This window comes from Aythya fuligula, chromosome 1, assembly GCF_009819795.1.
Source record: "Aythya fuligula isolate bAytFul2 chromosome 1, bAytFul2.pri, whole genome shotgun sequence".
Lineage (NCBI taxonomy): Eukaryota > Metazoa > Chordata > Aves > Anseriformes > Anatidae > Aythya > Aythya fuligula.
Genome location: NC_045559.1, coordinates 197618172 through 197638236, shown reverse-complemented (window position 1 = coordinate 197638236; position 20065 = coordinate 197618172). Strand labels below are relative to the sequence as shown.

Below are 20065 nucleotides of genomic sequence, written 5' to 3'. Positions count from 1 at the left end.
CTTTCCTGAATGAAGACAAAAAAATAGTAGCAAGAGGGAAAGACAACTGATTAACAGGTACAGTACTTAACCAGTAATCATGCCATTTGTAAAGAATGCAAGCAAAAAATGCATCATTACATAGAATAAGTAGATGTTTTTTCAAGGCAAAATTCCTAATATAACTAGTCCCTAAACTACTGAAATGGTGACTTGATAATGCAAGTGTTCCAGAAGATCGTCTTAGAGATGGAAGATTTTTTTTGTGAAGTTACATCAGTGCCATGTAAAATATAACAGAGTATCTGAACAGCCCAGTGCTAACAGCATGTGAACATTAAAAATGAACTCCAACTCCTCCAGGAAACGTTCTGTTTTAGACATACAACAGTAGGTAGGAAAATGGGCTTAAGCATGAGGAAAAAGATTAAGATTTCTGTTACAAATTCGTGCACCCACATAGTTTTTGTCTCATTAAAAATGTATTGTGAAGTTTTACACGCCCCTGGTACAGTCATATCTGAGACATATAATGTACTGTCTACATGTAATATGCAAACCCATTCTGAAACACAGTATAGCTTTTTAAAGTCTTATAATTATAAAAATATAGCTAGACCACAACTTAAACAACTTGTTAAACACAGGACAACTCTCAAAACCATGAAGGGCAAACTGAACTGCACATATCCCAGTACACAACCTTTTGCACTTCCCGATTTAATTTCACTATTATTAAATAGGTGACAGCCTACATGAGCAAGACTGTTTAGCTTAGTTCTCAAAACTTGCTTTTGAGAAGCATTATGATTATTCTCATACACCATAGTTATCTTCTTTCCCCCCTGCATTTACTAATAAAAGCCAGTCAAACCCAATTCTATTGAAAATAGATACCACTAGCCATATCAAGATGTCATTTTGTAAAACACCAGCATGTTTTGATTAAGACTGTTCTGAGCAACCACTATGATCTGCTCAAAGTACTCAAATTCAGCAATACAGCTTTTGCAGCTTGATGATGGATGCACACAAATAGTTATAAAAAGCTGCCAAGAATGCAGTTAAACAAGACTCATGACACAAGCCATCTGAAAGCTTAATTTTTTGAAAATCATCATAAGCCATAGAGAAGCAGGCTGCTTTTTGTAAAATCTACACATTTTTGCCTTATATAAACTGGGGTTTTGTTTGCTCATGTCCTTAAATATCTTAAATAGGTGCATTTTAAAAGTGTTTATATTGTCGTTGAGGTGGAAAAGTTATTATGCAATTCCTGAGGCATCTGTTGTTCCCTGCTGAGAGTATGAACAGGAATAGAAGGAATGAATAACAAACACTTAAAAAAAAAAAAAAAAAAAAAAGCAAAACTGAGGGCATTGTCTACAGGAGCTTTCTTCCACTCACTGCTACAATGTTGATCCTGCTTCTAGCAGAATCTAGTTTCAAGGAGTATAAAAAACAGTTACAAGGTCCCAAAGTCTACAACATTAAAGCAAAAGTCCATTCATCCAGATTTTGCTCAATTAAGTGCTTAGTATACTCAAGAGTCACAAGGATTGCTTTAAAAATAAATTTTGTTTTTGAAGAAATTCTGTTTCCCTTGCAGTTATTTAAATGTTAAAAACCAAACCAAACCAAACCAAAAAAACAGATGGCATGCCAATAGTTACAGGTATCTAGAATTTTTAATCCGCTGAAGTAATTGTTCTTAATATTACACTAATATAAGCTCCCGTTGTTGGCTCAGAATTCAGTGGGGAACACCTGAACAATTTTTAGAGGAGCAACTGCAGGCATACATTTTTGTAAGCTTGCACTTCACTGCATGCGGTGTTTTCAAATGTATTTATTTTTGTTTAAAAGGAATTATTAAAATTTGATGGAATTTTTCAAGCAGAACTTGGCACTTGAATTTTTAATAGGGGCCCAAAGGAGTAAGCAACCACACTTCCTCCAAATCAATAAGGAAAAAGGTAAAGAAGCTCTAAAACAGATTTCAACATCAGTGTTACTTTTTGGTGCTTGGGGCTGGTTTCTTCAGTAATGCATATGTTACTACTTCAAGAATTTCAAGTACTGCTGAAGACAGAACTCTGAACTCAACACAAATTATACCTGTTGGAAACACTATCTGAGAAATCCATATTGACTTCAGAATGCCTTTACTACTTTCACTGTTTCTCTTGGACTCATTTCAGGTCTGCCAAGGTAGATATTCCACCATATTCCACAGCCCACAAGACTACTTGTTTGCATATTTACATTTTGGCACAATAAATAATAATATATATTTTGGTTGACTTACACATTAAAGCATTTTTCTTTCAGCTACAATCTAAAATTAAGGAACGATTTCAAGCAGAAATAGAAACCAATATCACTGCATGAATTATTCCTTAGACAGAAGTCTAAGACAGAAGTCTTTAAAACTATCCTGTTTTCAGCTACAAATCATTATTGCTGCAGAACTGAAAACAAATTTAAGGTCCTGATTTCAAATTACAATTTTGCCTATGCTCTTCAAAAAGATATTTTAAAAATATTTTAGCTTAACAGTACGATTATGATTTGAGACGGGCATTTGAAAGCTTGTTTGTTTCTCCTAAGATTTCAGTTATTCCGTAAATTTTGTTCCTAGATTACTATCCTTGGGAAAAAGAGCTCTGCATATCTACATAGAAAGGATTTTCCCAAGATACCTACAGTGCATACTGTCTTCTCCTCCTAAAAATATCCACTCTGAGAAAATTCATAGTTTTGAATGTTGCAGAACAGGACCGAATACATATTGTAAAGACTGTCAAATATATACAGTAGCTGGGTAACTTTACAATATTCTGCAGTTTGTGTATTTTCTACAGCTGAGATGCTGTTATTCAGCCATATTCACTGTCCACTCATGTTTACATTTAAAAATTCAAGTATCAAAGTTAGGAGAATAGGAAAAATCCCCTCTTGCCATCTTTGTTCTTATTTTAATCTGATCTGCTTTTATACCTGAAAGACAGCAGGAATCGGGAAATACTGAAACACTTACTAAAATACCTTTTATTTTACAGCCAGCAGATATTGAAACAAACATTAGTTTCAGCAGACAAAAATGGAAGTCTACAAGTGTTCTTTCACGTTTGTTTTTATGTGCCTTTTTATTTTAGATGTGAAATTGCATGTTTACCACTTCAAAAACTCACATCTGTAATACTGTATGCTTCATAATGAAGAGTGCTGAATTGAACATACTACCAAGCAGATCCAGTCTAAACAGAAGACTTGAAAAATTAACACACACTGTGGACTGAAAGCTTATCTGTTTGGGTAGTCAGTGCATAGTAGGTAAGGTTGTAAACACAGGGCAATAGCTCTTATTTTAAATTCCCATTGAGACGCTCCAGCTAGAATAAATACACTCACGGAAGCAAGAGCAGAAGAACCAGCTATTACTCTTCTATTACTCTTCAAGTTGACACCCTCATTTACTGTGCATCTTTTTTTTTTTTTTTTTTTTTTTTTTAAAGTGGAACATAAGGTCTAGCATAAAAAAAAAGTTATCTATATAAACGTTAAATACTTGATTACAGTAGCAAGTCACCACTTCAGGATGGGATATATCTTGTCTCTTGGAATTATTATTGATCTGAATTCTCTTTCTTTTGTTCTGTGTTGGATACTGGTAATTCAAGACTTGCCCATAATAGAGGCTCTGCTTTTCTCATAGTAACTTCAATCTTTGTAGCTGTCATGTTCACATAACTCCTCTTTACATCAATTACCTGAAAGAGAAAACACGTCACACTTCACTTTACAAAAACTGAATTAAGTTCAGAAGAGTACCTTATCACTAGACTTCAGCAGATGTTTAGGTAGATGGAGTTCCCTCTTATCTGGAAAAGCCAGCCCTTTTCCGCTCCCAAGCTATGAACATGTATGTACAATATAAATATAGGTCTAATACATATATAAAACAGTAATTACATAACATTAAGAGTTTTTATCTAACACCACTATCTTATTTAGAATAGAATCTTAGGACAAATTAGGTTGGCGGGAATCTCAAGAGGTCATCTTGTCTAACCTTCCACTCAAATAAGAGTTGATGTCAGGCCCAGTCACTTGGGGCACTAGATTTCGATTTACATTTAATTACTGAATGACATGCAATTTATTTTTTTTTTTTCAATAAGTAACAAGGAAAAAAAACTGCTTTTATAGAGAAGCAGCTGAGGGTTTGTGGTATTGTTAGTTTTGTGGTGTGTTTTTTATTTAAAAATAGAAACAATGTTTTATACTTACTCCCCATAATTTCACATTGCGATGAAATTCCTTTTCTCCTTCAAATACAATATGAATATTTAACTTAAAAAGGAAAAACAACAGAAAATTTTATCAGGCTAGTAAGACATGAGACACCTCAAGTATGTTTAAGTAAAATATATCATATTAGGACTCAGATCCTACAACGAACAAAGTGATCAAACTGTCCCTCATACACAGAAGTGGAAAATACATTCTAATAGATTGTGTTAAAGTATCTTAGTCTGTGTACCATAGTGGCCATATAGACCTACTGCAAGTTTTTTCATTTTTTCCAAATGAATGATTAAGAAATCACAGAAGTATCATTTTAACACTTGTTTAATATGACTACCCATGAAAGTGCACACTATCAAGAACAATATTCAATTACTTTAAGCCAAATACAATGAAATTACAAATCTATAATTATTTACACATGTGATGATGGAATTCCATCACATTCAGGTTTTAACTGCAGAAGTCTAAAGATTTTTCTGTAATGCTATATTGCAGCCTGTAATGCCTTTTTTTTTTTTTTTAGGTAAGGATGTCCAAATAAGAAGGGAAAAAAAAGCTGTGTGTATTTGAACAAACGCAAAAGTCAAGAAAAAGCTGTTTCTCAGAAAAGATTCTTACGCTGTTCTACCTCTGCCTTAATAAATAAAGCAGAAACTGTATTTTTCTAACTTCAGGCTTCTGTACAAATTAGAAAGGAATCACATATTAAGGTAGGAACTCACCATTGTACTATTTGCTTCTACATAGCTCAGATCAGGAACAGAATTTTTAGCATATATAGAAATAGTCACTTCTCCTCCAGTCTGGTGCCAATCATGCCTGCATGGAACTACCTTCTTTCCCTATATAAATAAAAGGTTACAGGGAAAAATGTAACATTCAGGAGTATTAATCAGAATTAAATCCTAGGACTATTTTAACAGCCATTAAACATAGCTAGCATACCCTGTGTTCAGATGAGAGTGCAAACCTCTATTTATATTTATTATAAAACAACAACAAAAAGAAAACCAACTATATTCTTTATTTCAGATACTGGACCCTGACATACAATAGCAGTGAGGAAAACAGTGTTCATGAAAGAGACTATGGTAAGAAGCAGGAACACTCTGATGGAATGAAAGTAACATGTTCTCCTTTACAAAACCAGAGTTATCCAGCAGGCAGCGGGAAGGTGGGAAGGAATGAAAGAAAGCAGGGACTCCAATTGGCTAGAAGCCCATTATCTCAATATGTACACATTTAATAAATAGTTTCTTAATGTGAGTGAATTCTTTACAAGAATGCCTTTTTTTTTTTTTTTTTTTAAAAAAAGAAAGCACTCAAGCACTCAGTTCCATTATTAAATTCTGAGATTTTCTCTGAGAATCTTTTAAACCTTGAATGGAAATATTTTGTGCTTTTTAATTCTGCAGGTTTTTTTCCAACATCTCAATGCTATAAACTAAGAAGCTCTCTATTTGCTCTACTAGTAGTCAAACCAAGACGTCCAGTATGCTTCAAACCAGAAAACCAGACATGTAAACAGAACCCAAATTCTGTTGAGAGTCTGAAAGAGACCCTTCCATACACACCCCTCCCCCAAACCAGGTAACATCACGGACTTTATCTGCCCTGCTATAGCACAAACGTTAATGCTACTCACTGCATCCTTTTTAGTCCATACGTGTGTTCCTGTTGTGCAGCCTTCTTGAGCTAAAAATGTGTTGAAGTCAGACGTTTTCCTTTTACAGCAGCTCCAATACTTCATCCTTTAAAGTTTGCAAAGAAGGTAATTAACAAACAATATTTAGGACACTATTGTAAATACTTAAGATCTTTCCTTTATGCAATATTACCATTAATTTAGGAGACCCTTTTCAATCACTACCATTTTCGACTGTGAGAAATAGAGAATGAAAACAAGGTAACATCTACAAAGAAAGCAGTAACAGACTAATTAAAAAAAGTAAAAAATCAAGCTAACTGAATACTAACCCTTCATGGAATATAGGTACACCAGAATGGTATATACACACATCTTCAGTGCTGTGCGGTCCTTGGTACGTCTGGTAAAAAAAATAAATAAGAAAATAAAAGCACTTAGTTTACTATTATAGGAAGTGGACCAAAGGGTTAAAAAAAAAAAAAAAAAAAAAAAGTGTTCATAAAGATCACTTTATCTCAGAGACATCGACCTTTAAAAATGCTCTGAAAATTCAGAGAAATAAAGTACTTCAAAGGAAATACATTAAAGCTGCATGGTCCAGCACAAATCGAATTTCCATTCCTTTACTCAGTTTTCAGGAGAAGGAACTGAAAATATGGCCTCAAGTTGTGCCAGGAGTGGTTAGATTGGATACCAGAAACAATTTCTTCATGAAAAGGGTGGTCAAACATGGGAACGGGCTGTCCAGGCAAGTGGTGGAGTCCCTGTCCCCGGAACTATTTAAGAGATGTATGGATGTGGCACCAAGGGACATGGTTTGGTGATGGGACTTGGTAGGTCAGGCTGATGATTGGACTAGATTTTGAAGGTCTATTCCAACCTACGTGGTCCCATGATCTATGATTCTTAAACAGAAGCAAATCAAACAATATGCATCCCTGACAATGAGTATCATGTCAGTTCTTCCTAACACAAACAAGTGAATGCTCTAAATCCTTTTCCAACCAGAGTTTCACTAGAAACTTTCAGAAAGTTGCAGATGTCCAGTAAAATACCTATTTCAATTTGACTCTCCTGTTCTGTACAAAACAAGTGTCAAAAAAAAAAATGCAACAAAACACACCACAAGCAAACAAAACAACAGTGTCAGTTTAAAAGACCATGTAACATGAAGACTAACTTCAATGCTAGAAGTGTTATAACAATTTTCTTTGGCAAAGAAAATTGTTATATATTCTTCTGGCAGGAAGCATTAAGTGATGCTGATGAACATCTTTGCAGATGTTTCTGAAGTACATTCAGGTCATCAAGAGCAATTCAAATGCTATCAGTAAGCTACATCTCACCAATATATTATTTAACATTTTAAGTTGAAACACTTCAGTATTGCATGTTTGGTAAGCTTAATGATTAGAAGTTCGAGTACTGTACTCAGATCTGGGGCCTCCAGCACAAGAAAGTCATGGAAGTATTAGAGTCCAGAGGAGGACGACAAGGATGATCAAAGGGCTGGAGCACCTCTCCTATGAAGACAGGCTGAGGGAGTTGGGGTTGTTCAGCGTGGAGAAGAGAAGGCTCCAGGAAGACCTTACGGCAGCCTGCCAGGGCCTGAAGGGGGCTACAGGAAAGCTGGGGAGGGACTCTTTGTCAGGGGGTGCAGTGATAGGACAAGGGGGAATGGCTTTAAACTAAAAGAGGGTAGGTTTAGATTAGATATTTGGAAGAAATTCTTCACTCAGAGGGTGGTGAGGCACTGGCACAGGTTGCCCAGAGAAGCTGTGGATGCCCCATTCCCGGAGGTGTTCAAGACCAGGCTGGATGGGGCTTTGGGCAACCTGGGCTGGTGGGAGGTATCCCTACCTATAGCAGGGGAGTGGAATTAGATGATCTTTAAGGTCTCTTCCAACCCAAACCATTCTATGATTCTGAGTTCGTGATGGACCTCAAAAAAACAAAACATCTGATACCTATTACATCCACCATACAAAACAGCCCACATTTGTCAATAGTAAAGTATGTTACTGAATGTATATTTGTTAAGCCTGATGGAATTTATCCTATTTCCAATCAATTTGTACTGGGGGATGGGGAACAAACAAAACAAGACAAAACTGAACACGTAATAGTTTAGCAAGCAAGTGTAACAGTGAAACCAAACCACTTACTTTTGAACAGCCTGCATTTTTACATGCTGTCCCAATCTTGATTTCATCACTCTCCTCCTCTGCAAAAAGAATCATATTAAAGAAAAAAGCAACTGAAGTATACAACGTACAAAATATTTGGCTTTTATTGAGAACTGCAAAGAATCGAAAAGATTAGAAAAAACAAGTCATCTATCTTCTGCTTGTCACTGAAATCTGCAAGAAAGGTACAAAGAAACAGAAATTATGCAAATATTTCAATAACTGTAAGTGAAACAATTACAAAACTACAATCACTTTTTTTTTTTTTTTTAATCTTTTTGGTAAAACTGAGACTGTAAAAGGCTCCTGCTATTAATTGATCAAGGAGAAATAATAGCAAAATGACAGTTTTAGCAAAAGCACAAAAGGGTATAAAATAACCACAAATGGACATAGGTTGAAGTTAGAAAGTGTTTCTAAAAGAACCAAACTTGAAATGCACTCTGGGAGAAAAAAAAAAAAAAAAAAGATGGAAAGTAGACAAGGGAGAACCAGCTAGTGTTCAGCAGAATTTCACTGGTTTATGAAAGGCATCATATGGTATTATGTTTGCAAAGGAGTACAGTTCATTTCTCGGAAATTCTTTGAGCCATTTGTTTAGAAATGAATGTTCCCATCATGTTCATTATTGCAGGATATCTTACATAATAGGCAGTTCAAGTAACTGCCATGGGAACATACCGCTCCTAATACCCAAGCCCCCACACTGTTCACATTTAACTTTGATTATCGTTTTACAGAAAAGTGCTTTCCAGAATATTGTCTTTGTCAAATAATCACCTCAGAAACAACAAAAAATAGCATCTTTATTTATTTGTCAAGAAGTGTCATATACCTACTTAACCTGCCTATATCCTTACCTTTTTTCTCTTCGTTTTCTGATGACAGTTTCAGCTTATCTAGTGCTTGCTTCAAGGAAGCTGATACTTTCAGCTGCAAATTTGTCATTGGCTCATCTGGGCTAAAAAAATGTCCATGTATTCATGTCAACTTCATGAAAAAAAAATTTACAAAAAATGACAGAGTAGTAACTTTCAATCTTGCAATAAGACTCTTCCTTTCCAATCTCCCTTACAACAACAAACTAGACTGCTAAGTGCCCATTCGTATTCTGTATGAGAAACCAGTCTAGAAATTTAGAAGGTCTTAGTTTTCAACAGGAAATCTTAAGTACTCTACAACAATAAAATCAAACCAGAGAGATTAAGGAATCTACATGCACGCACCCTACTGTTTTTATGTGTGTTAGACACGGTAAACAGTACTGCTAGTGGCTTTCTAAACTATGAGGCTTTACACCACTGTTTATTTTCCCAAGAAGTTAAGTGTTGAGAGATCCAGTAATACCTTGTCCTAACCCCAACTCTTTTATCTCATTGTAAAGACAAAGATAACATCATCACTGCTACCAAACACAAGCTCTTTTAACGATAATTTGGGAATTTTTACACTGTACAGGCTGTGTAACACTAATCAAATAAGGTTTAACTCAGTCAACCAACCACAAATTTTGAAAAAAAAAAAATAAAATTATTATATACAATACCTCGGTCTTTTAATTGTTTCCAGTGGTTTTGGTGCCTTAATTATGTGTTCTTGAAATTTGGGTTTCAGTTCAGCTAGTTCCTTTCGCTCAGAGGTAGTTTTGACTTCTGGTTTAACAGGCTCAGGAGGTTTCTCACTATTATGGTGACCCTTTGTACAGCCCTATTATGGAAAGGATATGTTTGTTTATATACAGACACACACACAGATATACAATGTATTTTGTGTGCACAATTTCAAGCTATCAAAAGCCACATGTTTTTTTTATATTTTTAGACCATCTTCCACTTTAGCCCAACTCATAACATTGGCCACGAATGTAATCCTATAACTATGATGAAAAATATCTTCATTTGCAAGTACTTTAAATAAAAATGCATACTTTTCAAAATCAAGTGAAGGAACAAGAAACAACGCATTGACCCTTCATTATTAACAAGACTGCAAACAGACTTTTATGGAATTAATTATATTCATTACAACTTGAAAAATGAGACAACTTCAACATTACCACAGGAAAAGTAGCGTACTCAAGATTTAAGACAATTGTAACAAAATTAAGCAATTTTTAAACATGCAAGCTGTGATTTGATAAGTGTAAAAATTGTAATAATCATGAGTACATACCACAATGCTTAAGAAGTCAGAAAAGTCTGTTGTTCTTCTCTTACAACACGACCAACCCTATGAACATTTTTGAACAAAAAACAAAACAAGCGTGATTACCTTATTTTGCAGCAACAGACAATAAAAAGCAACAGACCAGTTTTATTGCTTTATAAGATGTGGCATTTCATTATCACCAATTATTTTATCCCCTTCTTTGGACAATACTGTAATCATCTGCATTTTTAAAAGACAGAGAAACCTGTTAGAGCTGCCTTAATCAGTAAATGCAGTAAACATGAGGCAACATCCATGACAAGCACCAACTCTGTATGAGGAAAAAAAAACAACAGATATCTAACTTTATCCTATAAAGTAACATCTTTATAGATGTTATAGGATGAACAAATATTATACTTGAGACTAACCTGTGGCATAATGTACAGCCCCCTTTATAAAATGATGAGGATACTTTCCTTCCTTGAGCACTAGGCAAGTCTTTAAACTGCTCATTTCCCTCCATAAACTGGAGGTCTGCACTGCATAGCCATCTATTCAAGTGCAGAAACTGAGAACTTTTTTATTTTACATCGGAAACCCAATTACAGAGAAAATTATCCTGATACTGTGAATAATATATCTCAAAACTCAAAAGAACCTTATTGAAACCAGTAGTTTGTACAACAAATATGCTTTTCTAGCATGTTGAGTGCTTAAGCAATGAGCCACTGGGTTTTAAGTAGGTAGTTTTAAAATATCCTCAAAATGCTCATTATTTCTACAGTCACAGAAGTAAGACGTCCACCCATGCCCACTTTCAATCATCTACAATTCACATCAGGAAGAAAATTACTCATAGAAAATTATGATAAATTTAATTAGACCAAGAGTTAGGAAGAAGAGGGGAAGCAGTACCTGTTTTAAGAACAGTGCTTCTGTAAGAGAAATTAAACACAAGCTTTTGAAGAAATTTTTTAACTTCTGTCCTTGTAATTAGGCAGAAGTCTTATATACTGTGTTGTTAGTACAGTTATATTTTTTTTTAGAAAACAAATTGCCATCGTCTATCACATTTGTCCCAACAGCTCCTGTTGTAATTTGCCAGTGGCACACTGTGGCCACTTCTACACTCATGCCCTGCAATATGACCACTGGCTCACAGAAAACGTGCTACCCAGCACACACAAGCACCCCAAACACCCACATTATGGGACAGGGTTGAGATGGATTGCTAGAAGCAGTTCCTAAACATCAGAAAAAAAAATAAAAAAATAAAGCCTGCCCCCTAGCTCAGTCAAACAGCAGTTCCTATCCCTAAGAAAGGACACTAAGGCTACATCTATGTCAGTACACTGAACAGTGCCAGACTCCATGGCTGGACCCCAGATTTCTGACCATATACTATTAAATTGTTAGAAGGATTTCCAGTACTGTTTTGGACAACCTAATCAGCTCTCTGTCAAATCATTCCCATAAGGCATTCTGGATGTATCCAGTAGATCCTGAAGCAGAACAGTTTAATATAACAAACATGGGCTATGCAGTTGGCCTGATCACTACAGACAGTCCCAGGTATATGTACTCCACTACTGAAGATGTAGCCCCAAGACAGCTCCATCAGGGGCAAAGGTAAGCAGTCCCATCTTAGCCCACACATAAATTTATCAGATTAACAGAACACAATTTCCACAGTAGGCAAATGTCACATTTATATTAGTGCTCTAGTCATGTAAATGCAGGCAGCTGGTCTAAATTCCAATCAAGTGAATTAACTGAAAGGAGTATGACTCCTCTCAACATATCCAGAGACCTATTCTAAGATCCTAATTAAACTGTAGAGACATCTAAAGTCATTTAACAGAAACATGAGTCAAACAGACTTGCATAACATTTAAATCGTGTGAATAGTTTTCAGTTCCTATTGCACCTTTAAGTAAGTGTGGTTTTCTAATTTCATGGGGCTGCTACAATGCTATAGACTGGACATTACTGTACAGAACTGACAGACTTGGGAAAAGAGAAAAAGGAAAACAAGCAACCATTTTACGTATACGGAAAGATAAGACTTAAAAAGATATTTGCGTACTTACTTTGAGAGCATCATGAAAGACTGGTACACCTGGATGATATGTGCATGAATCTAGAAGAAAATGACTATTATTAATATTTAGGCATACCAAGAATTCTTATTCATCTGATCACAAACCTAGCAAAAATTTCATGCTTGCAATTCAGGTATGTCATGAGCTGTTCCACCACTTACCCAAGTGCACATGATTATTAAGGAAAATGCAGACTTCACAGAACAAGCTTTCTGAGTACATACATTAAACCGAAACAATCGAGTTCTTCCCCCCCATATTATACAATGTAAATCACAAAACAGACACCTGAAAGTAACTTCTATTCTTTACTTCTATAAAAGTAACTGGAGGAAGTAAACTTTCTACAGATCATCCCTTGCTTTCAACAGTAGTCCTCATTAGTAATTCAGTGATGTGATAAAGGTGGCCCTGCGGCCACACGATGGACATAAAACACTCATTTACATGATCACATACATCTGCTTGCACCTGATCAAGGCCTTCTATCTAGAAACACTCAGAGTTCATTAAATTATCCATGATAATTACCTTGTTCTTTTATCACTGGTGGATTCCTAGATGTTTAAGGTCATGAAGTCAAAGGTCAATCTTCAACATACACAATTCAGCCATGTGAATACCACTAATTATTACTAGGTTCTGTACAAACACCACGCTGAAATACCTCTTCTGTTAACCGAACTGTTAATATTCACAGATGTTTATCAACATTACAGCTATTTATGCAGTAACTGCTCATTTTTTACTTAATGTATGTATTTTTGAAGTGTAATATAATTGCTTTGATTATGTAACATCCCTGACACATACTCATGGATAATGTTTTAATGATCTGATTAAGAACATAACAGGAAACACTAGCTATCTTCTAGTCTTTAAAGCATTTTTTGGTGGAAACAGAAAATGTAAAGTAACACAAACAGTAACAATTTTTATAATACTCCTCCATAAAACACCAGTAAGAAATATCACATTTCAAATAATGAGGCAAATAAGACAAGTAATAAATAACTTTACTGACAATCTGCCTACAGACATTAAATGGGCTAAAGACAAATCACTATTTTACTTTTAAAAAAAATGTAGATTTTGAACAACTTTTTCTTCCTTAGTTATATATTCAGAGTTATATATATATAAATTCAGTTATATATATGCACTAATGCAGTCAGACAGACTGTAGTGGGTTTACGTGGCAAGGTTTTGGTAGCAGGGAGCCATAGGGGTGGTTTCTGTGAGAAAGATCTAGAAACTGCCCAATGTTTGGGAAGGGCCCCATTGTTTTCCAGAGCTGAGCCAATAAGCGATGTTGTTTTGCGCCTCTGTGAGAGCATATTTAAGACAGGGAAAAAACGCTGCTCCACACAGCAGCCGGGAGTGAGAGAACAGCCTTGCAGGTGCCAAGGTCAGTGTAGAAGGAGGGGGAGAGGTGCTCCAGGCGCCGGAGCAGAAGTCCCCTGTGGCCTGTGGTGAGGACCATGGTGAAGCAGGATGTCCCCCTGCAGCCCATGGAGTACCACGGTGGAGCAGGGTTCCATGCTGCAGCCTGTGGAGGAGACCACAGTGGAGCAGGTGGCCCTGCACCGACGGAGGCTGCCGCCTGTGGAAGACCCCTGCTGGAGCAGATTCCAGGCCGGACCTGTAGCCCGTGGAGAGGAGACCACGCAGGAGCAGGTGACCTGGCAGGAGCTGCTGCCCGTAGGGGAGCCAGGTTGGAGCAGTTTTCTCCTGAGGGATGGACCCCGTGGTACGGACCCATATCTGGAGCAGTTCTGGAAGAGCTGCTGCCTGTGGGAAGCCCATGCCGGATCAGTTCATCAAGGACTGCATCCCGTGGGTGGGGCCCCACAGCACAGGGGACGAGAGTGATTGAGAAGGAGCGGCAGAGAAGAAGTGCTGTAGACTGACCATAACCCCCATTCCCCCGTTCCCCTGAGCCGCTCGGGGGGAGGAGGTGGAGGAGGGTGGATGGGGGGGAAGGTGCTTTTGGTTTGCTTTTTCCTTTGTTTTCTCACTTCTCTCGCTTGTTAGTAATAGGCAATAAATCTTACTATCTCCTTATGCCGAGTCTGTTTTGCCCGTTACAATAATTATTGCGTGATTTTCTCGTCCTTATCTCAACCCTTGAGCCCCTTTTCACATATTTTCTCCCCATTCCTCTTTGAGGAGGGGGAGCGAGAGAGCGGCTGTGGTGGAGCTCGGCTGCCCACTCGAGCGGAACCACGACACAGACACACTGCCTTAAGATGATAGCTCCCACCTCAAGCTGGAAGAGGAATATTTCAGAACATTCGTCCCTCAGCAGGACTTACATACATGTCCACAAACTTCTACCAATTCTTTCAGCTTCAGGATGAAAAGCTAATGCTGGTAACCCTCACAAGAATATAAGAAAATTTTGTACAAAGAGACAAACTGCTTTGTACCAAGGACTTCACTGCTTAGTTTTTTATTTTTAAGAAATAGCAACTATTCTTTTCCAGAAGTATCAAAGCATGCTATCGCAAGCACCATCATAGAAGAACTAAGCAGCAACGAATACTTCTGAATGAGCAGATTTTAATTACTATTTTTGACCCCCTGACAGTTACGTGGTTTCAAATGAGAGAGGTGTTGTTAATCAGTGCACCATTTCTCAAGACCACGACCTATCTTACAATCAAGTAATTCAGAGGCAGCTATCCAGCGCACAGGTCAGATACACAGGCATCCGTTTGTCCAACTGGCCCAGTCCGATCCTTTCTCCTTGCTTCCTTAAGCCCTCTCAGCAGGAGGTACATCATGGAGCAGCTGACAACCCACTCCTTGCTGCTACCTGAGAAGCGCCATGCGTGCTTCACAGGAGAAGATGCTGTGGCAGTGCCTCAAAAGGAGGCAGCAGGACTTACCCACTAAGCAGTCTGCCATTCTGCTTTCAGAGAACAGCAGAACGTCACTCACTTCCACTCACAGTGAGCCCAACAACTCTTGTCCCTGTAAACGTTACATTTGTAACAGTATCTCAGATTAGGTAGGGGAAAAGGGGCATTCAGTGCACAGCAACAGTTGCTTGAGCAGTTAGAAACGTGTTGTGTTTCAGATTTGTTTGAGCTCAGCTTGCAGGCTTTGGTTGATATTCTATGTTTTTACTGCATATATACATACATATATACATATATATATATATATATATATATACACACACACACACAGTATATATACTTTATGTATCACCCCTCCACTGCTGTTAATACCTTTCTTTAATAGGGACAAAAAAGTTTTTTCAAAGCAAGTAATTTTTCCTCTCATATTCAGATCATTTTGGAGGTGGCAGTACCACAAATTTTCACTTGTTTAAATGCTAACTTCTTACCTAAACCAATCCTAGTTTCACAGTGCACACACTGCTGGACTGCTATTACCTGACTTCTACATCCTTGTTGATTTGTTGAAGCACTTTATTAGACATTTTGTTACATGCCAAAGTAGAAAATTGTACAGGTCAGGCAAAGTCAGAGGTATTTAAGATGGAATCCTGTTGAATTCTTGAGGATGAAATGAGCTATGTCTACCTACGACCTACAGACCCGCTATCCTGTGGAAACACTCCAATGTTTTGCAAGGTATGCTTTACAGCCTGGCAGCAATGAAAGTTCATTAAATCTGATGCATTTTGTTTGGTTCCCTGGGAAAGTTGATGTCTTCAAGAGTTTGCTAAAGGTAGGAAACTATCATGGAATTCCACTGAATTTCTCATGGTGTTGGAATAAAATGCAGAAAACAGGACAAATGTGGCATAGAGCTTATACAGAGTTCATAAAGAAAGACTCAGGCTGAAAAACAGAATGCTGCAAGGAAGACAAAGGATCAGAGGGTGCACTTTATAGGAACAGAGTTTGAATTACAGGGACCAAAGTTAAAAAAAAAAAAGCTGAACGGGCACGTGAATTCCAAACATCCAGGCTACCATTTCTTCCAATTCCACCTCAGAAATTTGTAGTTTTCATCACCTCTGCAATTATCTTTCTCTTACAGGTACAACATCATGAAGTTTGATCAAGGTAAGAGGGTATGAACAATCATGAAAGAGTAAGTCTTGCTGTTCTGGCAAAGGACCAAATCAAACCACATTAACAAAGTTCTAAATTATGGCCTAAACCAAGAACTGTTGCAGTACGGTGAGGAAATTGTGACAAATACACAACACATACACTTTTAGTCTGTTCTGTTTGCGCACACCACCTTTTCAGCTCTAGTTTTAAGGACTAGAAAAAACTTTTATAGTTTTAAGCAGGACTGTTTTCAAAACTACATGAAAGTATTACCTCAAAGCTTTGTTTTAGCATCAAACTTTGACCTGGCCTTGAAATGGATTAGAAATGTTCATTGGTCGTTCATTTTTAAAGAAATAAAATAATTAACTTTAAAAGGGGCAGAAGGGCTTTAAGTTCTAACTTCCACATCAGATGCTGCACAAGTTTTTAACAGCGTGAATGTAACAAGCAGCTAATGTACCTAGAATGCATGTTAAATTTGTACCTTGGTAGGCACGCCACAAGTTATTTCATAACTGTGCATTCAGTCACAATTGTGTAGACATACCTTTAATGTTTTCCCTCAGGCTGTTTTTTCTGCCTCTCTTTAAGAGGCACTGAGTCCTTCATGTCAGCCAGTTGCCACTTGCTCATTTTTTGGAAACAATGAGTTTCTACAGAAAATATATGCATATATTATTTCAGCCATCTGATTCTACTGAGAAGATTAATGGCCTCTTACACCAGTCATAACTATGGCAATATCTACAACTGTAGGCTGAATTTAGACAAACACCCTAAAACAACCAGAGGCCAGCAGGACTTACTTTCTATTTTCATTGAAAGAAAAAGCTTTCTAATAACTATTGATACTATGCTTAAATATTAAATTGTGTCAATATAAAACTTATCAAAGGAATATATATTTGTGTTTAACACACATTAACCCCCATCGTATGTTGGGCTGAAACATTCTCCCAGCTCTGAAATATTTGAACTTGACAGCTAAGCACAGCTAAATAGGGATTTGGATGTTTAAGCAGTAATCATCCCATTGATCTTGGTGAAGTTTAGTGATGCTGAAAGTTGTAATCATTCTACTTCAGCAAAAAAAACGTCAAACTTGATTTTCTGAAGTGGCCTGTGAAGAACTGTGTTTATCTTTAGAACTACTTAGTCTAGAACACAGGAACTCCATTAAATGTTCCAGTCACTTACTGACACAACTTAATCTCGAGAAAATGTCTTTCTCAATCCAAGCACCACGTGGTTAGCACAGGGCCATGCCAATTACATTGGGCCTACTACAATTTGTATCATACATATACTTTCGAACAAGAGGAATTGTAAAGAATTGTTTTTTGAATAGCAAAAACAGGTCATGAAATCCTAATGAAAAATTTTAATCTAAGAAACCCTATCCACTTTGTGAGGGATTACTGAGTGGAAGCATTCCAAAACTGCCTGCTTTTGCTGTTACTAACATTAGCAAGTCTTACACACAATTCTGCCCTTCTCTTTGAAAAGACTTAGATCAGAAAATTAAAGACAGTTTAAGTGATTCTTAATCACAGAACATACACATGCTAGATCATGTTATATTTATGGTATTATGCGTCACTAAAAATTAAGCTAATGCAAAAAAGCCATTCTAGAAATTCAGCCCAGAGAGCTACTTTACAAACCAGTTGAGGACAAGCCTGTTGAGAGCTCAGATCACCCTTGTGCAGCCTCTGAGGAATGATGAGGGTGTTTCACCAGGTACAGGACACCCAGCATGCACAGGGGAAGCTCAGCAAGAGCTCAGAGCACATGGCAAAGCATGGATCATAAGACACATTTAATTACCTGCTATGAGTATGTGTACTGTAAGTTAATGAAATAATAGTTGATAATGTAACTGCTATGTATGCAACACCCACAGAAATATTCAGAAGCACTCTTAAGAAAAACTTCTGTTACTTAAGGCCTCTAGTGTCTACCTTTACAGTGTCACAGTAATAAAAACTGCTTTTTTTCTGCCTCTTTTCCTTTCTGTTACTGCAAACAGCATTCTGACGAGAGCAAACTTAAGCCTACAAAGAGATGCAGAATCTTTGAATGTTACCAGCTGCTCCTTTTGACAGGAGAGCAGTTTGTTACCTGTCACTAGCCAGGCGGGCTCCCCGTTGCCCTTCAGGTTTTGCTATCCAGCTGCCCCCAGCCCTCTTGGAACTCACCCCTAAATTTAGTGAGGCGAAGCACCACATACAAATATCAGTTCCCCGTGAGAGGAGCAGGCCAGGAGGAGCAGTTTGCGGTAGCAGACAGGCGGTGGGGGATGCAGAGGTAGCCTGGGTGCTGCCCTGTCACTGCTTGCTGCTGGCTGTGCCCGGGGCTCCGGGACAGCTCCACACCGGGACCGAGCACCGGGGATCCCTCAGATCTCCCCTGCAGACCCCCCCCCTCACCCTTCCCAATTGCATCAGGGCACGATGAGGGACCCCCCCCGCCATCTCTCACCCTCCGTGTTAGTCTCGGGGTCGAAACGCTGGCCGCAGCCCCGGTTGTAGCACAGCAAGGACATGGCGGCGGCGGCGCTGGGTGGCAGGGGACAAGAGCTGGAGCCTGGCGGAGCGGTGGCGGCTCGGGTGCCTCAGAGAAAAGAACCGGCCGGAGCCTTCCGGAATCTTCACGAAGCTTCGTCGGGGGAAGGAAGGAAGCGGGGAGAGAGGGGAAGAGGGCGGCAGCGAATACGCAGGCGCTAGAGGAGGGGGAAGAGGAGGAGGAGGAAGAAGAAGCCGAGGGGGAGGGAGAAAATGGCGGCACCGGCGACGCGCCGCGGGTTTGAGGAGTCGGCGAGTAGGCGGGCTGCGGCGGGTGCCCGGTCTTTGGCGGTTCTTGTAATTTTTTTTTTTTTTTTTTTTTTGAGATGTCCCCTCAACAGGGACTGGGTGACAGGGAAAGATGTAATTAGGAAGTTTGCTTGTTGCGTGACTGGAACACGTGAGCTTAATTTACAAACAATATTTACGCATATGTATTAAAACCACCGGGCTTGTGTAGAAATAAGTATGATTACACCTGAAGTTTAAAGTTCTTGGCTAAGAAAAAGATTATTTTTGTGTTTGAGTTCCTGGAAGTTCCCCGGAGTGCTCCGGTCAGCCGACTGAGTGACGTGTCCTCTGCTGCCCAGGCTCCTTTGATGTGTATAACAATAGACGCATACATAACAATTGGCTCATGTTAAACAATTATAACAAGCTACATTCCTGTGAGCAAATACAAACTGGTTTCTTCAAACCTTCTGTAAATATCTACTGCGCAGTTCTTAAAATAGAAGTGCATAGGTGTTCATAAGGCATATGACATCCTGAAATAGATACTTAGAATGAGCAGAATAAGTTTTTGCTAAAAATGCTTTTTTTAAGGGGGCTAAGTGATGCGAAAATGATCACCAGGGGTTGCTTCCAGTGTAGCTACCAACTACTGACTGGAAGATCATGTGAGCTGTTCTCCGCTCTGTTATCTATATATCTTAAGTAATGATCGACATATTCTGGGCCAAGAAACTCATATTTAATAGAACTGTTGAGTACCAAAGCCATCGAGTACTTCAGCTCTTACTAAAGAAAAATAAAGGTCCTACTGAGGCCTGTCGTAAGATAAGCTTTGATCAAAGCAGAAAAA

At 38.1% G+C, this 20065-nt stretch overlaps 1 protein-coding gene across 1 annotated transcript; it reads right to left on the bottom strand.

Moving 5' to 3' along the window:
* Window positions 1-1581: 1581 nt before the first annotated feature.
* On the bottom strand, window positions 1582-19081 carry CHORDC1 (cysteine and histidine rich domain containing 1). Its single transcript, XM_032188633.1, has 11 exons — window positions 18899-19081; window positions 12369-12418; window positions 10300-10356; window positions 9674-9834; window positions 8988-9088; window positions 8107-8165; window positions 6271-6341; window positions 5939-6044; window positions 5016-5135; window positions 4273-4335; window positions 1582-3752 (listed from the first exon to the last, which is right to left on the bottom strand). Exons 1-11 carry the CDS (start codon window positions 18960-18962, stop codon window positions 3609-3611), a joined length of 996 nt encoding a protein of 331 aa, XP_032044524.1. The 5' UTR covers window positions 18963-19081; the 3' UTR covers window positions 1582-3608.
* Window positions 19082-20065: the final 984 nt, after the last annotated feature.

Coding starts and splice junctions, on each gene's coding strand:
- CHORDC1 (XM_032188633.1), bottom strand. CDS start 18,962: ATGTCCTTGCTGTGCTACAACCGGGGCTGCGGCCAGCGTTTCGACCCC. Junction 10,357..12,368: donor TCTTTCATGATGCTCTCAAA/GTAAGTACGCAA, acceptor AAATGTTCATAG/GGTTGGTCGTGTTGTAAGAG. Junction 6,342..8,106: donor AAAATGCAGGCTGTTCAAAA/GTAAGTGGTTTG, acceptor TTTTTTTACCAG/ACGTACCAAGGACCGCACAG.